Consider the following 22,375-nt stretch of genomic DNA (forward strand, 5'->3'; position numbering starts at 1 on the left):
GGAACCAGTTATGAATTTTTTGAGCCTCAATAGCAAATTGCATAGAGCCATCAAAGTTGAGCTTGTACAAGTTGTAGCACTGTGGCGGCGGCAGCTTCCGTTGGTCATAGTGAAATAAACAACATTATTGGTATAATAATGTGGTAAAGTTAGCATTACTTTTTTTAAATTGAAAATAAAAAACGAGGGTGACCAGGCCAAATTAGTTACTATACTCAACCAGAGCAATTTTGGGCCCAAAAGGAAGAATGGGCTTCTAGGTAATCACATAAAATTGAAAATTCAGTCGAGCCACGATCGAAATCACCATCGACGCTCAGCGGTTGTGCGTCTACGAATCGCCAGTCTCAGAGGCTGAGAGCGCTCTATTTCTCTCTCTCGGTCCGCAAATTTTTTTACTTCGTCGTGCTATAGAAGTCACAGTAGCACCACCCGTCTGTATTATTTGGCTCAGGTTTGTTCTTCTTCTTCTTCATTGCACTTTCCCTTATATACCATTTCTAGGGTTAGTGCTAATCTTGGTGTATGTATACGTCGAATTTAAAAACACCGGAGTATATTGTTTGGGTTTCAGGTTTGTTTTTGTTTACTTGAATTTGGGTTTCAGGTTTGTTTTTGTTTACTTTGAATTTGGGTTTCTTTCTGCTATGGATTTTCTGTGTAATTTTGAATCTGGGTGGTAAGTGGTTTGATTTTAAGGGTTTTATGGTTTTCTGTGTGAGTGTACTGATCATTGAAGCCAAATTGATATAGTGCTACGATAGCAAGCGTGTACTTCAAGAATTTGGCTCAAGCCTTATATTGTTAACGTTATACCCATGTTAAACGAACATTATGTAAATTCACATACATGTACGTGCACTTTTGAGAGAGTGCCAATAGAATATGCATACTCGTAGAAAGTGGGAATTTTTGGACCTAACAGTAGATGGGTTGGCCAAGAGTTGGGCTAGGTTTTGGGAAATCTTAAGAACAATAACCGCAAATAATTTTTTGTAGATAGCATGGTGAACTCATTCATGTGATTCATTCAGAAGTTATGCTAACGAAGTACCAATATCCTTCCGTTCCTGCCCCCACCCTCAACTTCTTCAGTGAAATCTGCCCTTTTTCAGACAAGCACGTTTTGTACAACTAGTAAATGTTCGTATTATCAAAAGGCACTGTTTCCTATTCATTCATTTCGGGAGTCATCCTTTAGAAATATTACTTTTTGGGAATTATCTTTTCAAAAGGTTAAGGTTTGGGGAATGAAGTAAGACTGCGCCTTCCCGATTTGCCTCTGCTACTTTCAATTTTGTTTTTGCTTCCATTATCTTTTTCCATTTGGTTCATTGGTGGAAGATGTGATTCAATTTTCTCCTATCATATCATAGTTCGTCAGATGCTTCTGATTCCATACATCACCGTGATTTTGTATTGTTGCAAGAGCAGATTAGATCATGCTTGAAGCACCAGAATGTGTTTGGGGACAAGTGCAGAAAGACTATTTTTTAAAATTGAAGGATTTTATGGGTAGTGGATGGGAGAGGTGGTTGCAACTTACAAGTAGGTTGAATGAGGAGCTTTTCTTCTTGAAAATGGATGGATAGATTGAACGTGCAATATCATTTATTGATGGTGTATTTAGGAGCCCCTGGATCTTTAGTTTTGTGTTTAAAAAAAGTTTGTGGTCTTCCAGGGGCTTTAAACATCCAATGCTAGTTTTTGGTTTTGTTTAAAACTTTTATAAACTCTCTGAGGTCTCCAAGTTTAATGTTGATTTCTATTTTCAACAAGGTCTAGATTATGTTTTCTGATTAGTAGAGGGTGAGATATGTAATGGCTGCAGATTTTTACAATGGAAAGATGTCACCAGCTAGCTGGTTGTCCTTTTGATTTTCTTCAACAACTAAATTCTCCTATGTTATATCATATGATACTCATATAGTCGTGAGAGTGTCCTCCCTATTCCAGCCTGCAACTTAAAATGCTCCTATTTGCCAATGAGTAACCAGTCCCAATATTTTTCATGCTCTCCTGCTAGTTTAACCAACTATTTAATGATCAATCTGCTTAGATGGTTTCAAGAACTTGGAGTTTTGGTAAAGTCTTTCTGTTGATGTAAGCTCGAGTTTTAGTGGGAATCCCTGATTGTTTGCAACGGATGCTTGACTTTCTTTTGAAGGATGTGATTGAGAAATCGGGTATTTAGTATAAGGTTCTGGGGCTGGTGGTCATTAAATTCTTGTGAGATGGATTGCTTGTTGAAAATTTTGTGTACTTTGTTGGGATATGGTGTTTTCTGCCATGAAGGGAAAGTAGTTGGTTTGGTTTTGACTCATGGATATGATCTTGGGTGTGGTTGTAATATGGGTGTGGTTGTGATGTGGACAGGGAGGAGGCAGCAGCTGTGTGGTGTTGGTTGTGGTGGTGTTTCAAGTCAGTGGAGCTAGGTCTTAATAAGAATTAATTTAACATGAGTTCAGACAGCAGGAGCCGAAGCAGGAGCAGGAGCAGGAGCCCTACGGATCGTAAGATCCGTTCTGATCGCTTTTCCTACCGCGATGCACCTTACAGGAGAGATGGAGGACGTCGGGGTTTCAGGTTTAATGGCTTTTGACTATTATTTTATTTCTTCTCGTCTTTGTAAAATGTGGGTTGATAAGGGGAAAGTAATCTGTCAACATGTCTTCGTTGGAGATGTTCTAGAATCTTACTATCAACCGTATCTGTTGAGTAAGACCTCTACTTGAATATATCTTAGAAGACCTTTTGAAGTTGATATTTCTTAATTTTGGCTCTGGTTAATAACGAGCTTTGCTTTGTTGTACATTTGTTTAGACCTTTGTAAGTTTTCGAATACAAATGTCAATCCCATTGATTGTTTAACAACGTAATTAAGTATCCATCATCTTGGTTGTAGAGGTAGCTTTGTTTATGTCAGTGGTGCACAAAGGCTGTAAGCTTTTTACTTTTGTATTGTCAGATACATTTAGCTCCGTACATGTATTAACTCCTTCAACTTTTTGCATTTTTTGGGTATTTTTTTAAAACTTCAGAGTGCTTTAGTTTCACGCTCTGAATGTTTTGGTTTTGCTTGTTTCTTGATGTGATTATGGGTCTGATTCTTCTTAATGATAAGTTAAAATTAAGGAGTGGTTTGAAATTTGGAATGCCATTAGTTTTTGCTCAGAAATTAATCTATTGCAATTTTTTTTTTCCAGCCGAGACAATCTGTGCAAGAACTGCAAACGTCCAGGCCATTATGCTAGAGAATGCCCTAATGTTGCAATTTGTCACAATTGTGGTCTTCCTGGGTATGGAAACTTATTTTGCCTTGCAATTGGACATCATAATGTTCCATTATTTGCTTCTCCGCATTCATTATAATCATTTTATTTGTTTGTTCTTTTGACCTTTTGTTTTCTGGGAGAGGGTTTGAAGAGGTTGGGGTTCCAGAATTTCTAGAGAGTTGAAATCTATGAGAAATAAATATGCTAGTTATTGCTAGAAGTCCAAACATACAAATACTGAGTATGTAATTTTGCTTTACTGCATCTTACATCCCTCTACTGTCTCTACCTGAACCATTTTGCAGCAAGACAAATGCTACTGTCTCTGCTACCAAGTGATCTATTTCAATCATAGTTTTACTGATAATTCAGAAACTGAAGTTTCTTCCCCCATTTTTCTGTTCAGAAATTATTATCACCATCATAATTATAATATTAATCCTTTCACGTGTTTAGTTATAACAGCATGTTCTCCACCATTTCCGTCTTCAATGATTATACCACTATTGCCACCATTCAGTTTCACTGGTAAATCACATAAACCTTAACACTGCAGGTTGCCGTAATAACACCCACTATCTTTGTTATAATTTTGACATTAACACCTACCACTTCATGCCTCAACACCGCCCCACCATCCCACAGCTACTGTCTTCCCTTGTCAACTTATCTTCATTGTTACCACTTCAGTTTCTGTCCGCTGCCACTAATATGTTAGTGCATGTTTTCCCTGCACCACTTTAGACAATTACTAGCCACCAACACTATCACTTTCATATCCCTTTCTCCCGTAACTCTGTGCCAATAGTACGACAATAAAGGTTTTAAGAAAATACCTACAGTTCGAGAGAAATATGCATGGTCCCCAGCAACAACAAGGCTTTGATGCATGGCAATTTGTCAAATTTTTCATATTTTCTGGAGCCACCTCGGTCTCCATGCTCTTAGGACTGCTTTAATCTTCGACCATTATTTCTGTGAGACTATGGTGATGGGAAAAAGTTATTATTTTGGAGATCTTCAGGTTTTAGGTATATTAAGACAATTCAGAATGTTCTGTTTTCCATTTTAAAGCAAAGTAGCAGTACCTTGTGTTGAAAGCGGTGGGTGAATTAATTGTTTCATTGATTCAATAAGGTTGATCTCGCAGTAATAATGATCTGCCTCATGCAGATGTCTTCTTCTTTAATTTTTTTTTTTTAAGGTGAAACAAATATGCTACATGTTTAACGGCGCTATTGATTGTTACTGACATAGTTGTGCTTGTGCCATTTAATGTTCTACTAGGCACATTGCTTCAGAGTGTACTACAAAGTCGCTATGTTGGAATTGCCGGGAACCTGGTCACATGGCCAGTAACTGCCCAAATGAAGGCATCTGCCACACCTGTGGTAAGGCTGGACATCGCGCTAGAGATTGCACGGCTCCCCCAATGCCACCTGGGGACTTGAGGTTGTGCAACAACTGCTACAAGCAGGGTCATATTGCAGCTGACTGCACAAATGATAAAGCATGTAACAACTGTAGAAAGACAGGTCACCTAGCACGTGATTGCCCAAATGAACCCATCTGCAACTTATGCAATGTATCTGGGCATGTGGCGAGACAGTGCCCCCGAGCCAATGTCTTGGGAGAGCAGCGTGGAGGTGGAGGTGGAGGTGGAGGTGGAGGAGGTGGAATGCGCGGCGGCGGTTATCGTGACATTGTATGTAGGAACTGCCAACAACTTGGGCATATGAGCAGGGATTGTATGGGCCCCTTGATGATCTGTCACAACTGTGGGGGACGAGGACACCTGGCATACGAGTGCCCTTCTGGCAGATTTATGGATCGCTACCCCAGGAGGTACTGATAAGTGGCAGATGATGTTACGGAATTTACCTTTTATCTCAAGCAAGCAGTTCTGATTTAGGTTTTAGATTGAAGGTTGAAACTTCAGACTATTGAGGAGTTGAATTGAGACTTTGTTTTGGTAGGATGTGTTTCTGTTAATGTGGAGTACCTATTTTGCGTTAGAACATAATTGATGATGACTTAGTATGATTATGTATTGAATTTTTGGCAATTACTGATAAATAAAACAGTATGTAATTGGGTTGCCTGAGGATGTGATGTCTGCTGATTTCTGTCTCTCTTCTTGCTTTTCACATCATGTATGATTTGGAAGCTTGTGAACTCTTGAAAGTGAGGCTCTTTTGTGCCAAGTAGGGGTGGGCATAGTCCGGTCTGGTTTTCACCTCACACAGGAACTGGTACTATTCAAACGGTGTGGTTCGGTTCGGTTTTGACATAAAAAAAAATTAAGAAACAAGTAGGTCTAGTTTTCGGTCTTCGACCAGATTTTTTTAAAATTAATTTTTTTTAACAAATAACAACAAAAAATTTATTTTTTGGGTATAAAAAATCACAAATGACATAATTTCATGCAAAGAGAGATGATTGGGCCTAGAAAAGAGAGGTGCTTTGAAGTTGGACTTGAGGAAATATTAGTTATGGGATTAAAAATTTAGTATTGGACTTAAATAATTTTTTAAAAATAAAAAAATACACAATCGATCTAGTTTGGTCTGGTTTGGTTTTGTAAGGTGTGACCCTTGAAACCTCTAAAAATTGCTTGAGCCACATCAGAGTACCTGCCCAGCACGTCTGCCTGCACCTGCCACGTCTGGTGCAAGGCCTGTCCACACTCTACACTGCCCACATCTGCTCATCATGTGCTGCGCATCTGCTCGCCATACGTTGTCAATAGCTTCCGAAGGCCATGCTAGCAGATTCCATATATTCCTCCAACATTGTCATGTTTTCAATGTGCATCACCGTTGCATATTTCACTTGCCTTGGTATGGTGCAAAACACCGAAACCATGCCATGACCTATGCCGCTTATTAAGGATCTTACACTAAGATAGTGGTCATCAGATCTCAGTAATACAATACGAATGGCAATAAGGATAAGGATTCCAAAGGTATAAATTAATATCTATAGGTTAAAAAAATGCTTTCTATCGGTTTGTCTTGGTATAAATTAATTTGCATGGTTTTGTATTTAACGTTTGTGTTAAGGAATGCAAGTTGGCTTTAGACTCAATGGATCACATAGTTGCCTTTACTATATCAATTGAAGTTGAAGCTAAGAGCATCCACAGGGGGGGTGTATTTTTGGGGGTGTAAAATCACTTTTCTCCATTTTTCCTCTCCTTTTTGCAGATGGGTCCCACCTGCAAGAGATGTAAAAAAAAGATGTACAATTGCATCTAAATATACATCTCAAGGTGGTGATGTAATTATACATTCATATACACCCCCCCATTGCGGGTGATTCCGATCATAACGGGTGTATATTTAACATACACCCCCTTACCCCCCCAACTGTAGATGCTCTAAGGTTCCCATCCCTATGAGAGATGATATCTTTACAAGCCAAAATCTCTTGTATTTATAGATGTTAAGATAATTGTCTCATTTTTTGAACCTTGCCCATCCAACTATTCATGGTACCACCCTACTGTCATTTGCTCCAACAATGAAGCGTGAAAATCGAAATTTGAATTTGGGAAATTTTAAGAAATCATTGGAGGAAGAGTTGTAGTGAGGAAGAGTAATGACATTCAACATAACAGTATATAAACAAACTTGAGTTTCAAAACTTATTTGAATTTTTTTTTCAAGTCAAAATTATATTTTTAACCTTTAGAGATTAAGATGATGGCAGCTGCTAAGACACTATAGAGGCACTATTTATGTGTTATGTATGTGCTGAGCAAAGCCCCTCTATATGGGCACTATCGATTGAGCGTTCATCATGGATTCAATTGGGCGACATTAAGGATTATTCCCATATTATAAGTCAGATATTTTAATAGAGAAAGTCAAATATTGATAAGCAGGATGGGTGAAAGTCTTTGATTGTCATGTTATATACATGAAAAAATAAAATAAAACACATTAAATTCTGCCACCATAAAATCTTACAAATGAAACTAGCACAGAAGTTTACAAGTTTGGCAAAGATTGAATAATTGCATGTTCAAAGGTAGATGAAATCATGTTGGAGACACAGAGAGAAGGGTGGAACTTGTGTTGATAGTTTCCATTTTCATCATGGCCTCCAGTCAGAGCTCGCTGCAACATTTACATAGAAAAGAAGCATAAATTTGGGCAACAAGAGAGAGAGCAATTGCAGATATGCAAACATGTGAATGTGATGATATATTATGTTTACCTGAAAGAACGATAAAAGTAAATGGTAGAAATAAATTCAGGGCCGGCTAGACTAAATTTGAGCAGATGATACTCACAATGTTGGTCTCAACGATTTCTTTGATTTGATTTAGTCCCTCTGAATTTATCAAAAGGAAATATAAGAAAATCCATGAATAGAGCTTGAGAAGAGAAGGCGATGGCTGTTCTCCAAACAAGAGTTTGGTATACAAAATCAAGTAGACTGAGGATACACCTGCTAAAATCTTAGCTCTCTTGTGATCGGTGTCGAGGTTTGCAACATTCTCATGTAAAGCGACCAAAGCAGCAGCACAAAGGATACCAACCTGTCTCATTCCACCTCCTAAGGTTTTCCTGAGCCTTCTAGGCTAAGAAGCAAAAGCAACAATGAATCAAATTTCAATAAAAAAAAAAGAAAGAAAAGATGTGTTGTTGATCTTTACGAGAGGAATTCTCAACAGTATCTTAGTAATAAAGCATTTGGAACCAACAAGGACAGATCCAACAGGAGCACCAATAACTTTTGACAGGCATACCTTTTGACATCATCATGAACTTCGGCAGCTGCCATTGCGGCCTGCATTGTTTCACCCACTAGGTTTAGTGACCGGCAGATCCACCATTTTAGTTACCATTTTTGCTGAAGAAACAAATCCTAATTGACCAAAAGGAGAGACACACAGAATCAGTTCTTAATATATTGCCTGAACAGAAATACATAAACAAATTACTAAATGCAAACAGATAAACTGCTGCTTACAGAAATTGTTTTCGTCTACCATTGCTGGATACTATACGAAAATGATCAATTAGTAGTATGAAAGAATTTGGAGGGAAAAACACCAAAACTCTGTTGCTTGAAAGTGGGAAATTATGGCAAACAGTAGTGTGGTTTTGGAAGCAACAAAAACAAAATTCCGATGCGAAACGAATCCCTTCATCAATGTAGCCAAATTAAATAAAACAAAAACGCTCTAATGTGAAAAACTTTCATTTATGTTGACCGTAAATTCAAGCGTAATTCAATCTTACTACTCTACTGGGAGAGTTTTTTTATGATCAAAACAAAGGACCCAATAAAAAACTTCCCAACTTGAATCCATTTCTAAGTGACTAGACCATGCCAATGAACTTGGAACTAGTCTTCATTTACCTATTCACTATTTCATTTTCTTCATCAGTAAAAAATGCAGCAGCCAAACTGAAAATTAAACAAAATCATCAGCCAGTGCAGAATTAATATATAATCCTCTCCTTCTCTGCAAATGGTTTGTCTAACTAGAAACTAGAAAACTGAAAACCAGCAGAAATCACAGGCCGATATTATAACCTAAAACTCCAATAAATAAATAAATAAAAAATCAAAGCCTAAAAATAACAAAAACTAATTATGCCATGGATACAAAGCAAAAAGAGAACCGAGTACAGAAACCCTTTCTCCTTAGATGATTCACTTCCAAGCTACAATTAAATCGGTTTTCTCTAATTTACATTAACAATCCCAGGTTTCAGTACACCAATTTCGCTGATTTAGAAAAAAAAAATTGCATATTTACCTCTCTAGGCTACCAAGCAAGACAAACCAGGATGAAATTGAGGAGGTAGCAGATTGAAGGTTGCGACTGTAGATTCTTTGAGCGAATAATCTTTTTCTTGATGGGAAGGAGGAAGATGAAGACAGTACAATCTTTTTCTTGATTGGCCTCAAGATTTGAGAAAGAAAGAGAGAGAGAAAGGCGAATGTGAGAGGGAGGGATTGGATCTCGGCGATCATCCATAGTGGACTTGGTGTGGAAGAAGAGGAAGTTGTTTCACAGGTTGGAGACAAGGAGAGGAGAGAAGGCATCGCTACGTAAGTTTAGTTCAAGGTTTAGTCGGGTCGGGTGTCATTAGAAATACGGGTTTTATTTTACCCGTTTCTACTGTAAGATTGGATTTCTTTTCATCCGTTGGATTAGATCCAACGGTGACCGGATACAGTGACAGGATATAATAAGTGAGCGGACTCGACCGCGCGGCACGTGAAACCCCTTCTTGCTTACGGTTGGCTTCTTCTCCTTCTCTACTACTCAGTTAATTTTAACACAAAATCTTTTTTAGTGTTTAACGATAAAACGTACATCATCCTACCAGGGAAGGGAACCGGAACCTTAAAACCCTAACCCTAGCTCTGTCGATTTTAGGGTTTTCAATCTCCGATTTCCGAATTTAGTATATTCAAATGGAAGCCGAAGAAGAAGATGTTTCGAAGGTGAACGAGCCTTCGGTTCCGGTTCAAAATGACGCCGTACTGTCTCCTGAAACAGAGGAGGAGCTCCGGAGAACCGAGCCCCAATGCATGTCGGAGTCTTTACCCGAGCCCGAGCTCAAGCCCGAAACCGAGGGCTTCGGGCTCGGTGTTGAGGGGGAATCTGATGCGGTTCCAACAGAGGATACTGAGATTGTGGAGGAGCTGAATGTCGCAGAAGGTCATGGGACAGAGGATACTGAGATTGTGGAGGAGCTGAATGTCGCAGAAGGTCATGGGACAGAGGATACTGAGATTGTGGAGGAGCTGAATGACGCAGAAGGTCATGGGACAGAGGATACTGAGATTGTGGAGGAGCTGAATGTCGCAGAAGGTCATGGGACAGAGGATACTGAGATTGTGGAGGAGCTGAATGTCCCTGAAGGTCATGGGCCAGAGGATACTGAGATTGTGGAGGAGCTGAATGTCCCTGAAGGTCATGGGACAGAGGATACCGAGATTGTGGAGGAGCTGAAAGTCGCTGAAGGTCATGGAACAGAGGATACCGAGATTGTGAAGGAGCTGAGTGTCGCCGAAGGTCAGGTGACAGAGGAAAATGAAGTTGGGGCCGTGGATGAAAAGGATGAAAAAGGATTGGAGACGGAGAAGGTGTTGTCTGAGGAAGGTGTTGTAGCTCACTCGGCAAAGGAGGCTGCTGAGAAGTCTAATGTGGCTGAAGTGGCTGAGGAGACTGTCATTTCATGGAAGGACCAAGCAGAGGAAAAGACGGCTGAAGTGGAAGGGGAGGAGGCCGAAGCAGAGGCTGAGAAGGTCCAAGCGGTGGGAGAGCAGGCTGAGGCAGAGGGTGAGAAGACTGAGGCTGAGGCTGAGGTGGAGGGAGATGATGAGGCAAATGTGACGGACATGGTGGCTGAGACCGACATGGTGGAGGAGGTGGATGTGGCTGATGATGCGATGGAGGAGACAACTGAGGCAGAGGAGACAGAGGCAGCAGAGGAAGAAGCAGAAGGAATGGAGGTAGAGGAGGAGGAGGAGGATGAGGAAACGAATAGGGCCGGCAGTGGTGGGAAGAGGAAGCGTGGGAAGAGTTCCAAGGTGACGGGAAAACTCCTCTCAAAGAAGAAGATGGAAGAGGATGTCTGTTTCATTTGCTTTGATGGGGGTGAGCTTGTACTTTGTGATCGCAGGTCAGTTAAACTCTGTCACTGTTTGTGCTTCTTTCAATGTTACTTCTGTGATTAGTTGATTGAATGATATTGATTTAATTGGTGGTTTTCAGGGGATGTCCTAAAGCATACCATCCTTCATGTGTTAATCGTGATGAGGCTTTCTTTCGGGCTAAGGGTCGATGGAATTGTGGTAACTTTCTCTTACTTTTTGCCCAATTCTCATCTTTTTTATCTAATACTCCTTTGTTTACTCATTCTGTGTCTTTCAGATGTTTGATTTCATTCCGTGACTTTCAGATGTTTGATTTTTGGTGATTATTTATGTGTTAGGCATGTGGTGTTTGTAGTTTAAACCCTAGCTGGATAAGTAAATGGTTAGTTTTAGTGATGATTGGGTTAGTGTTTTCCTGTTGTAAAATTGAATGTTTTTTGTGTTTGAAATTTGTTAATTACAGAAGAAAAAGCAATACCAGTTGTTGGCAAGGTCTGAAAAATTGATACTGTTTTTAAAATTTTGGGTTTTCCATACTTCCAGTAAGTTTCTTTTTGCATACTTCCAGTATTTTAGGGAAACAATGGAAAGTTTGGACCGAAGTTTTATGCTATTTGTGTAGTTAACGACCCAGAATTGTTCTTTGTTGTGTCAAATTACTTTATAATATGGAATGCTGCTTAAGTAAGGGGGACTTAAGCAGCGTAAATCAAATCTGTGGAACTCATAGGGCTACACTTTATGATGTATCAAATTCAAGAGTAAGGAGATATATCTTTATTAAAGCATGAAAATCAAGTCCTACTTTGTCAAATTTTGAATCTCATACCTACTTAAGATGTTACATTCTAGAAAAATTTGTGTTGTGCATTTTAGATGATTTCTTATATTCTTATAGATAATCAAGATAGTGGCATTGAATATATATATATATATATATATATATGCTATATTATCAACCTAAGTGTTACAGGATTGCTACACCCCCTACTTACCATGACCCAAAACATGGTACACCAAACTGCAGATCACTAAAACTAGCGTCCCTAGTTTTATTCTGTTCTCTCTCGCTCTTTTTTTTTTGTTTTTTTTTTTCCATCCATGAGTAACCATAATACTTCGATTAATTTTTTATGAAGGATTAAATGAAACAAAAAGTTATGCTTTATTTAAGAAAAGAACACAGAAGGTTTATACATATATTCGATTCTAGGGTAATGTTCTCTTGCCAGATTTATGTTTCTAGGCTGGTGCTTATGTCGTCATATGTTGCATCTATCTAGATCATACATTCAGGAAAGAATCATCCTAATGTCTTGCCCAGATTCACAGTCTGGCAGGAGAGCATTTCCATTTTGTTACACACACACACACACACACACACACACACACACACACATCTCTATTTTATTGGTCACATAGTTTTTAAATCTGATTCTGATGTTTCTATATTTTTACAAGTTGATTCTAAATCTATCACTGTCGTTAAATATATACTTATAGTACCAAAGCAATCTTATAAGAAATTCTAATGCGTTCCCATGACCAGATATGCAAACTAAGCTTACCCCGACTGCATTGTGTACAGTAAAAGCTAAAGTAACATAACGAGTACCGGACTCCTACCAAGTACCAGGGCGAACCATGCTCTAGGCAACATTGGTCAATCTGTTTGGTTTTGGAAGGATTTGGGTTTATGTTATGCTGCATTTACAGTAGTTCAGACTCTGGCCTTATGCTGGAAGTTCTGTCTTTTTGCACTCCATTTGTGATTTGTCATCTAGTTTTACTGAATGTAGTGGCCATTGTCTTTTTTGAGTGAGATTGCAGGCATTATGATTTCATCTTCTCAGCTCCAATTCTTTTACATTTGTGACTTAGTTTCATCATTTCTCATCATTTATAAAAATGCTTATTTTTTAAAATGGTTTTAGTGTTTTTGGGTTGCTGGCCAGTATCTAATGCATGAATAAATGTATATTAGGTTGGCACCTTTGCAGCAACTGTGAGAAGAATGCCCACTACATGTGTTATACATGTACCTTTTCCTTGTGCAAGGGGTGTACCAAAGATGCTGTCTTCTTATGTGTTCGAGGAAACAAAGGCTTCTGTGAGACATGCATGAAAACTGTCATGTTGATTGAAAAGAATGAGCAAGGAAACAAGGACACGGTATGATACCTTCTTTCTTTTTGTCTTCTGTTTTTCTCTCACTGCTTTTATATTTTCCTTTTGCGAGCATTGTCATTATTAGGGTGAAAGATATATCTTACTTTGAAGTATTTTAGCGTGTGAAAGTAATGTGTCATGTAATTCTTTTTTGTTACATCCTTAAAAATCTGTTAGCCTTTTTTTTTTCTTTGCAGTTGTCTTATCATCAGATAGAACCTTTTGGAAACATTGCAGGAATTTTCTACCTTTAATTTTTTTTGTCCTCAATTAAGTACTTCCATTGTTAAGAATTAATTCCATGTTTATCTTTTTAGTTCTTTTTACTTTTTGTTTTGCTTTAACTCTGTAGTGCCATTTTACAAGTCTGGTTCACATTTTCTTAATTAAATGCTTGCAGTGGCATTCAGCTTGTACTTATTTTTGTTGTGCTTGTGCAGAATGAAGTTGATTTTGATGATAAAACCAGCTGGGAGTACCTCTTCAAGGATTATTGGATAGACTTAAAAGAGAGGTTATCTCTAACGGTTGATGAACTTGCTCAGGCCAAGAATCCATGGAAAGGAGCAACTGGACATAAACAGGAGTCCCATGATGAACCTTATGATGTTAATAATGATGAAGGGTCTGAGTCAGACAATTCTGAGAATTTGGATTTGGCCAACTCTAAAAAAAGAAAGGCCAAGAAACGATTGAGAACCCGTGGAAAGGGGAAGGATTCATCAAGTCCAGCTACAGCAACTAGCTCTGGAGGCCGATCTGCAGATGACAGTACAGGGTGGGGATCAAAGGAACTCTTGGAGTTTGTTATGCACATGAGAAATGGTGACAAATCTGCTCTATCTCAGTTTGATGTCCAGGCTCTTTTGCTAGAATATATAAAAAGGAACAAACTTCGTGACCCTCGCCGGAAAAGTCAGATAATTTGTGATATAAGGCTTCAAAATTTATTTGGGAAACCACGTGTTGGGCATTTTGAAATGTTAAAACTTCTGGAATCCCACTTTCTTGTAAAAGAGGATTCTCAGGCTGATGATCTTCAAGGGAGTGTTGTTGATACTGAAGGCAATCAGTTGGAGGCTGATGGAAACTCTGATACACCGGCAAAATCCAGTAAAGACAAGAGACGCAAAACACGTAAAAAGGGTGATGGGAGAGGACCACAGTCTAATATTGATGACTTTGCAGCCATTGATATACACAACATTAATTTAATTTACTTAAAGCGTAATTTAGTGGAAGATCTACTTGATGATCTGGATAACTTTGGGGACAAGGTTGCTCATTCTTTTGTCAGAATTAGAATTTCTGGTAGTGGTCAAAAGCAAGATTTGTATAGGCTGGTCCAAGTTATAGGTAATCATTTGGTTAATTGTCTTTCATTGTATTTTTGGCCTGAGCAAAGAAGGCATTAAACTTTTCAGAATGGTAGAGTTCATTTTTCAAATGATTTTCTCAACAGGTACGTGCAAAGCTGCTGAGCCGTATAAAGTTGGTAAAAGGATGACAGATATCTTGCTAGAGATATTAAACTTAAACAAGACAGAGATCATTTCAATTGACATCATCTCAAACCAAGACTTCACTGAGGTGATTTAGCATATAACATTTCCCTCTTTTCAATGGCAGGAGTGAGAGACTGAGAGTTGCTTCAATCTTCATAACTAACTGTTTTTTCGATTCCAAACATGGTCAAAAAATAGCATAAATGTGGGTGTAAAAGAGGCATGATTTGAATATCTCCTTGCTTGAAGGGGATGGCCTTTATTAGAAATAACATTAGAAAGCCAGATAATGCTTGCCACTGAGTAATATATGTTCCATACCAGGGAAATGAATTTGATTCTCATCCAATGGCGTTGTTGGCTTTGCCCTCATTATTGAGAGTAATTGCAGCTTTATGTGCAGCATAAGGAAGATTGCTGGAAAAGAAATTATTTGGTTGAAAACTTTTTATTTGAATGATACTCTGTTTGATATATGTCATTGTTTCTTTGTTTCATTGTTAGGATGAATGCAAACGACTGCGTCAGAGCATAAAATGTGGACTTATCAACCGGCTAACTGTGGTATTTCCATGTTCCATTGCTCTTTTCGTGTGTTGATATTTATTGTTTTTTGTGGTCCTGAGAAAGTGGTTGCTTGTAGGGTGATGTTCAAGAGAAAGCGTTGGCACTCCAAGCAGTCAGAGTCAAAGATGTAAATTTCTTGCCCTTTTTTACCTCAAAGTAGTTTTTTTTTATACATAAATTTATATCATTTGCATCTACACGTGTGGCTGTACAATAGGGCTTGCACATGTTTTATGTTGCATCTGAGGTTGATTGGTACATTTCGAAATTGAGCTTTATATTACAGCATTGGCGTTAGGGATATCTGTGGTTTTGATTGTCAGGATAAGGTTTTGGAGTGCACATAGGAAACTTTTGTTGCACAGAGGAGGAAAGAAAAACAGACTATGATGATGCAATAACAACGATGACGATGAAGGAAATAATATTTTTCTTATCATGGCTACAATTTTCAAATTAGTGTTCTCTAAGGGTGAAATTTTATAATATGCTTTATTTACAAGAAAAACATATCTAGCTTTTAAATGCAAAATTATTGTTCATTTTCTGATAAGAAACAAAATTTAGGGCCCGTTTGATAACCATTTCAATTTTAGTTTTTAGTTTTCACTTTTTGTGCTAGAGTATAGAGGAAAATGAGAGTGAGAATGGGAGTGAGAATGAGATTGAGAGAGAGGATGAGAGGGGAGGATGGGAGGGAGGAGTAACAAAAGTGAAAACAAAAACTTGACTCTCATTCTCACTTCCATTCTCCCTATTTTCCTCTATACTCTAGCACAAAAAATGAAAACTAAAAACTAAAATTGAAATGGTTATCAAACGGGCCCTTAATTTTTGAAAGAAATAAAAGACTTGTGGACAAATTATCCACTGCATACAATATAATAAAACTCTAAAGTTCTATGAATCGGCCAGAAAAAATATAAGAACCATTCATAAATGGTACAGCCCAAAACCCAAATCTGAAAAAATGACAAAATAAAGAGTTTTTTGTGTGCATTATGAAGGATTGACAATTTGTAAAAGAAATGGATGAGGGTGCTTCCCAAAACTTGACACTTCCTATTCCCGTCATAGATTGGCAGCAAGTATAAAATGAATCAAAGCCAAGGGTAGCAGCTTGTGCCCCTAACCACCATAGATCTCCACATCCACTTTCCAAGTAATGCCTTATCCTTTTCACTAAGTTGCCAATACCGAACCACCTTTCTTACTCTATGCACTACCTCCTATGTCACTAGGTGTTCTTTCTTTCCCTCCTCCCTCCATTCCCACATAAGATCCCTTGTAAATTCTTCAATCCCTTAACCACTTCAATTGGAATTCTACATGGAAAACAACAGTGATTTGTATCTATTAATGTCTTTTCCAGCATATGCACTTCATATGGTGCATTTAGTCTTACTAAACTTGTGGTTTATAGGTCTTGGGTTGTAGGGGAATTCGTTTGGGATTGCAGGATGATTTAAGGTTTGAGACATATTTTGAAGGGACAAAAGGGGTTGGTGCTCAAGATGTTTGGTTGGTGAAATTTTCTAGGAAGTAGAGGATTTGTGGATTTGCAGGGTTGTTTTTAAAAGGTGTTTGAGAGTCGAAAGGTTCTCAAAAGCATTTGGGATGTTAGGTTTTTAGTTTAAATAGGTGAAGACTTGGGAATATTGAGGAACCCTTACAGTATGTGAGTGAAGTTCCAAGCATCTTTTTGTTTTGTAATTTAAGTTTATTAATTGGTTGATGCATGGTGGTGGAGCTTTACCATATCTGTTGATTGTTTGATTTTGGCTCTAAGGTGCTGCAAGAAGTTATGGTAATCCATGTGAAACAGGATTGATAGAAAGACAGAAAACCAAAAGGAAGTATCTTAGCAAAAGAAAAAGGAAAAGATAAAGAAAAATAAGAAGTAAAGAAGTACACTCACAAATTTGCAATTTTTTCTTTCTTCCATTATTCCAAGAGACATACTCAATCTTCTATAACATTTAGCTGTAACAAAATCTGAATATTTCTGTAGGGTTACTTACCATCCTCATAAGAACCAAGACTCGAATTATGAAACTATAAATCACATGGTCATCATACTAGAAACTTAATATCGTATTTACACATTTAAATAAGGGAACTAGCTAGCAATCTGAATTACTACCAAGTTTTTATTATTATTTATATTTGTTTTTTAAGGCCAAGAAGGCTTCTTTCTTCATGTCTGGTTCTACACTTTAGATCTTGCCTTGTAAAGAGTAAACTTGCTTGGCATAGCTGCTGTCCCCATCCCTAATCCTCCTGTTCTCTTAAGCTGGTTTGGTAATCAGGTATCCTGCTTCCCCTATCCTTACTAAAATGGGTTTGATTAGAGGTTCTAGGTTATGTTATTCAAGTATAATGGATTTTGGCTTTTCTTATCCCTACCACCCATAATGAAGCAACAAAGAGGAGAATCTATTGGTTATTACTTATTTCAATTTAGTATTTGGGATGGGAAACATGATGTATAAGGTTGCATACAAGCCTAGGTGAACCAACTTATTTTCTTTTTCCAACTTGACTGGATATGTGAACTGTAGAGGTGCAGTGCTTGAGGGCAGCTTGAGTTCGAGTTGAGCTTGAACAAGCAAGGTTGAGCTCACCTTGAGGGGAGGTCAATCCAAAACTCAAGTTTGGCTTCATTTGGCTTGCTTAGCATCGTAAACCCAATCAAGCTTGAACTTGAGCTGTGGATCCTTCTATAAGCCTTGGTTTCTCATGATTCTTATATACGTACATATGGTCATGTGGCTTAAATACCTAAGCTTGAGATTAGGCAAGTACTTGATTCTTGTAATTCATGATCAACTCAAATATAGAATAGACAAGCTCAATCCAACCTTGAAGTTGTGAGCGGCTCAGTATGTTTTTAACCTTACCGTGTTCAAGAAGAAAGCAAAGACCTAACATATCTGCACCTAATTCTTTATCATGTGGCAACTATAACATGGAAATCAGCAAGAACCAGTGGCATCTCCCCAGTGAATTTCATAATAAGCTCAAGCACATTTGTTCTTAAAACAGGATTGTTTTGTCCTTTTCTTTTTAGAGACAATATGGATTCTGTCTCCTTTTAATGTTCTCAACTCCTAGATGTAAATTGAATATATTTCTTTGTCCTCTGTACTGTCCTATAGCTTGGTTATATAATTTTGTTTTAATTTTTCTCGATTTTCTTTGATGACTAATTTATTTCTTTATTTTAATTCTGATACAGTGGTTAGAAACGGAGATAGTGAGACTCAGTCATCTTCGTGATCGAGCTAGTGAAAAAGGGCGTAGGAAGGAATATCCTTATTTTTTAATGTTTAGTACATTTTTGTTCACAATTTTGCTTGGGGTGCCATCTTTGCAATTGCACCAAAAGTTGATGCCCCAAATACATTTTACCACTATTAAAGTAAACAATCGTATGAGTTTCTTCATTTCTAGGAAATAAAAACTTAAATTACTTTTGATTATTAAAGATGTTCTTTCTTTGTTGTATATGCTACTCTAATATGACTAGGAATAGGTATGAAGTAATCCTTAACTTCCTTTTCACGCTTAGAGAGTGTGTAGAGAAATTGCAGCTACTGAAGACCCCAGAGGAGCGCCAGCGTAGACTAGAGGAAACTCTAGAAATACATGTGGATCCAAATATGGATCCAAGTTATGAGTCCGAGGAAGATGAAGACGAAGGAGATGATAAAAAACAAGGTCACATTCAACTTCTTGTGAAATTTTTATACCTTAAATTCTCTAGCACAACTATCTTTGTCATTAATTCAATCATTAATAACATAGCTTTCAATTCATGCAGAAAGTTATATTAGACCTACAGGTTCTGGCTTTGGAAGGAAGGGGAGGGAGCCAATCTCTCCACGAAGAGCAGGACCTTCTTCAAATGATTCCTGGAGTGGGACAAGGAATTTTTCCAATATGAATCGGGAGTTAAGTAGGAACATGTCAAATAAAGGGTTCTTCAACAAAGCAGAAAATACAACTGCAGCTGGTGAGATAGTAAATGATTCGTGGGGTCATGGAAGAGACAGAGAAACACAGCAAACAAACCACTGGGAGAAGAAACAAAATATTTCAAGTTTAGAAACAGGTGTTAGGAGTACACAGTCTGCGGTACCATCTGAATCATCTCCTGCTGGGGGGTCAGAAAATTCGGTGGCGCATCTCTCCACTGGCGTAGCACAATCTGCAGCCAATATCAATGAATCAGAAAAAATTTGGCATTACAAGGATCCTTCTGGAAAAGTCCAGGGACCATTTTCCATGGTACAGTTGCGTAAATGGAATCACACTGGCTATTTCCCTGCCAACTTGAGAGTTTGGAAAAACACTGAGAAAGAAGAAGATTCTATACTGGTAACTGATGCGTTGGCTGGAAAGTTCCAGAAAGACCCTTCATTTGTTGACAGCAGTTTTCCAAAGGCTCAAATGGTGCACAATTCACATCTCTCACCTGTACATTCTGGGAAGTCTCAAGGAGCTCTCTTTCAGCGAGTTACAGAAGGCCAAGCGGGAGGAGTAAGTTGGGGATCTCAAAATGAAATTAATTCTTCCTCAGGCAGAGGTACTCCACAATCAGTTGAGGTCCCCAAGTATTCTTCAGATGGGTGGGCCACAACAAACCTTCCCTCACCTACTCCATCCCAAACTCCATTGGGTGGGGCCAGGGGGCAAGCTTACGAAAGTAATTGGTCACCCAGCCCTGCTCATCCAGGTGGCTCTGTCTTGGGAGGCAACGGAGTGCTGCAACCTACTGCAGTAGTTACTCCAGAAAGTGCACTGCGAGCTTCCGGAAATGATCGCTCAAGTTCTCTTCCTGGCATTAATGCAGCACCCAAGTCTGAAAATGCTACTCTTCTGGGCTCTACAACTGCTCTTCGAATGCATGGTCAAGTAACAGGGTCAGCGCCTGTATTGTCCAATGCCTCAATGAATCAAGTAGCTGATGTGAATAACCTAGTTTCAAATCTGCAAAATCTGGTTCAGTCAGTGACTAGTCGTGCTCCTGCCAGCGATGCTCGAGGATGGGGTTCTGGTTCAGTTCCGAAACAGGAAATGACTGCCTCCGGCCCAGTACCTGGGAGTGAATCTCAACCCTGGGGAGGTGCTCCATCTCAAAGGATAGAACCAAATAATGCTGCTACTGTGCCTGCACAACATCACACCCATGGTTACTGGAATAATACTCCATCTACCAACAATGCTCCCTCATCTATGAACACAGGGAATTTAGCTGGAAATTTCCCTACATCAGGCTTCTCGGGTGTTCCGCACTCTGATCCTTGGAGACCCCCAGTTCCGAGTAATCATACATACATTCAGCCTCCAGCACAACAGCAGGCACCTTGGGGCGTGGGAGTTCCAGATAACCAAAGTGCTGTGCCAAGAACGGGGCAAGAGAATCAAAATACTAGTTGGGTGCCAATGGCAGGAAATCCAAACGTGACCTGGGGAGGACCAGTGCCTGGTAATACAAACATGAACTGGGGACCTCCGAGTCAAGGTCCGGGATGGACTGCACCCAGCCAAGGTCCCGTACCTGGAAATGCAGTTACTAATTGGGTCCCACCTGGTCAAGGACCACCATCGGTAAGTGCAAATGCAGGTTGGGCTCCACCTGGTCAAGGGCCAACACTTGGGAATGCCAATCCTGGTTGGAGTGCACCCAATGCAACTCAGAATGGAGATAGGTTCCCAAATCAAAGGGATCGAGGTTCTCATGGTGATCCTGGTTTCGGTGGTGGCAAACCTTGGAATAGGCAGTCGTCTTTCGGTGGTGGAGGTGGGGGAGGAGGTTCTTCCAGGCCTCCTTTCAAAGGGCAGAGAGTGTGCAGGTTCTTTGAAAGTGGTCACTGCAAGAAGGGCGCATCGTGCGATTATTTGCACCCGGACCATTAAGAATTTTGGGAACACAGCAGCGGAGCAGTTACTGTACAGCAATTTCTCATAAAGAGTTTTGACTTTGTATAAACTTTTTTTTTAATTTCCTATTTACCATAACTTGGGCAGTTTAGTGTATTTTTGCTTCCTTTTATCCAGCTTTTTCATTAAAAGCCTTATTATATGGTAGATTTTCTTCTCTTTTTGAAGTAACAAAAGTTGTAGACTCAGACTACAATCTAGTACTGTATACAAAACATAGTTAGCACGGAGTAATTTGCATTATTATAATAGAAATACAAAATGATTGTCGCTCTACGTGCGTGTTAGATAGAATTAGTGCAGATAGAGAATCCCCAAAGAGAGAGAGTGGAATTGGTGTAGAAAGAGAATCCTTAAAATGTAAGAAAAAATTGAAGTGGGAAACTTTATACCTCCCTATTCTTTTATTTTACTGCACTTCATGGTTATTTGTTTCGTTTTTGACATCCTGATTTCTTCTTACAAACCAATCAGTCTTATCAATCACAATCTTGTGCATGGAGCTAAGCCAAATATTTTCCCTTTTACTGATATATTTGGCATTTTATACATTTTGGTCGACAAAACACAGTGTTTGCTTTGTTTAGATACACTTTATTCGGTCAGAGTTTAGATATAAGAGTAGACATAGGCTTAGACATGTTGGCTAGAGTTAATGTGCCTTCCATTGTGCATTGAGTTCGAATTCTCTTTCCCGTTGTTTAGATTAGATTAAAGTAGAATATCCTTTGTATAAAAAAAAAAATTATAATTAAAGAAATAGGAGTGACCTTTTTGGGTTAATCTTATTATATTATGAATATACAATCCCTTTTCATTAAAGGAATGACACTCTTTAGGGTCCCATATCATTATTTTTTTCAACAATCAAAACCATCTATTTTTTAAGTCTTCATTCATAGGTCATCCTTACAAAAAAAATAAGGCAAATCTAATAAATTGTCTAACATCTCTTGAAATACTATAATAACAACCATCTAATTGAGTGGTCAAATGGTTTCGGATTCAATTGATTTTTTACAAAGATGATATCTGAGGGAATATCTAAAAAATTAGACGATTTGAATTATTAAAATACAATGCATGGTGGACCTTACAAGGATATCCTTCCTCAACTTATCTATATATATAAAGCAAAAGGCAGAGAATGGTGAAACATTCAAAACACCAAAAAATGCCCTTGGTTAATGTAAACATTTAGAATTGAAATTATTAATTAAATGAGGATAATATAGTAAATTCACACTTTTTCATATTTAAAAAAATTAAAATTAAAAGAAAATT

The 22,375-nt window shown here is 38.5% G+C and overlaps 2 protein-coding genes and 1 long non-coding RNA gene across 7 annotated transcripts; 2 read left to right on the forward strand and 1 right to left on the reverse strand.

Moving 5' to 3' along the window:
• Nucleotides 1–265: 265 nt before the first annotated feature.
• LOC110750341 (zinc knuckle (CCHC-type) family protein) lies at nucleotides 266–5,382 on the forward strand. The gene is made up of 4 exons (XM_021950650.2): nucleotides 266–454; nucleotides 2,377–2,586; nucleotides 3,207–3,299; nucleotides 4,563–5,382. Exons 2-4 carry the CDS (start codon nucleotides 2,459–2,461, stop codon nucleotides 5,125–5,127), a joined length of 786 nt encoding a protein of 261 aa, XP_021806342.1. The 5' UTR covers nucleotides 266–454; nucleotides 2,377–2,458; the 3' UTR covers nucleotides 5,128–5,382.
• Nucleotides 5,383–7,163: 1,781 nt separating this feature from the next.
• On the reverse strand, nucleotides 7,164–9,338 carry LOC110750321 (uncharacterized). Of its 5 annotated transcripts, none has more exons than XR_002525714.2 (4): nucleotides 9,052–9,334; nucleotides 8,032–8,150; nucleotides 7,573–7,863; nucleotides 7,164–7,396 (listed from the first exon to the last, which is right to left on the reverse strand). It is a non-coding gene; the product is annotated as an uncharacterized LOC110750321 (long non-coding RNA). The 5 variants fall into 5 exon arrangements; XR_002525713.2 differs by having other exon boundaries at nucleotides 7,497–7,863; XR_015826121.1 differs by having other exon boundaries at nucleotides 7,164–7,613; nucleotides 7,731–7,863; nucleotides 9,052–9,333.
• A 184-nt stretch (nucleotides 9,339–9,522) lies between these two features.
• NERD (GW repeat- and PHD finger-containing protein NERD) lies at nucleotides 9,523–21,248 on the forward strand. Its single transcript, XM_021950646.2, has 10 exons — nucleotides 9,523–10,930; nucleotides 11,023–11,102; nucleotides 12,889–13,076; nucleotides 13,514–14,429; nucleotides 14,536–14,663; nucleotides 15,083–15,142; nucleotides 15,222–15,272; nucleotides 18,384–18,454; nucleotides 18,711–18,865; nucleotides 18,969–21,248. The coding sequence occupies exons 1-10, from the start codon at nucleotides 9,717–9,719 to the stop codon at nucleotides 21,065–21,067; spliced, it is 4,962 nt and encodes a 1,653-aa protein (XP_021806338.2). The 5' UTR covers nucleotides 9,523–9,716; the 3' UTR covers nucleotides 21,068–21,248.
• The last annotated feature ends 1,127 nt before the right edge of the window (nucleotides 21,249–22,375 follow it).

The sequence above is a fragment of the Prunus avium genome, chromosome 8 (assembly GCF_965620075.1).
Source record: "Prunus avium chromosome 8, drPruAviu1.hap1.1, whole genome shotgun sequence".
Lineage (NCBI taxonomy): Eukaryota > Viridiplantae > Streptophyta > Magnoliopsida > Rosales > Rosaceae > Prunus > Prunus avium.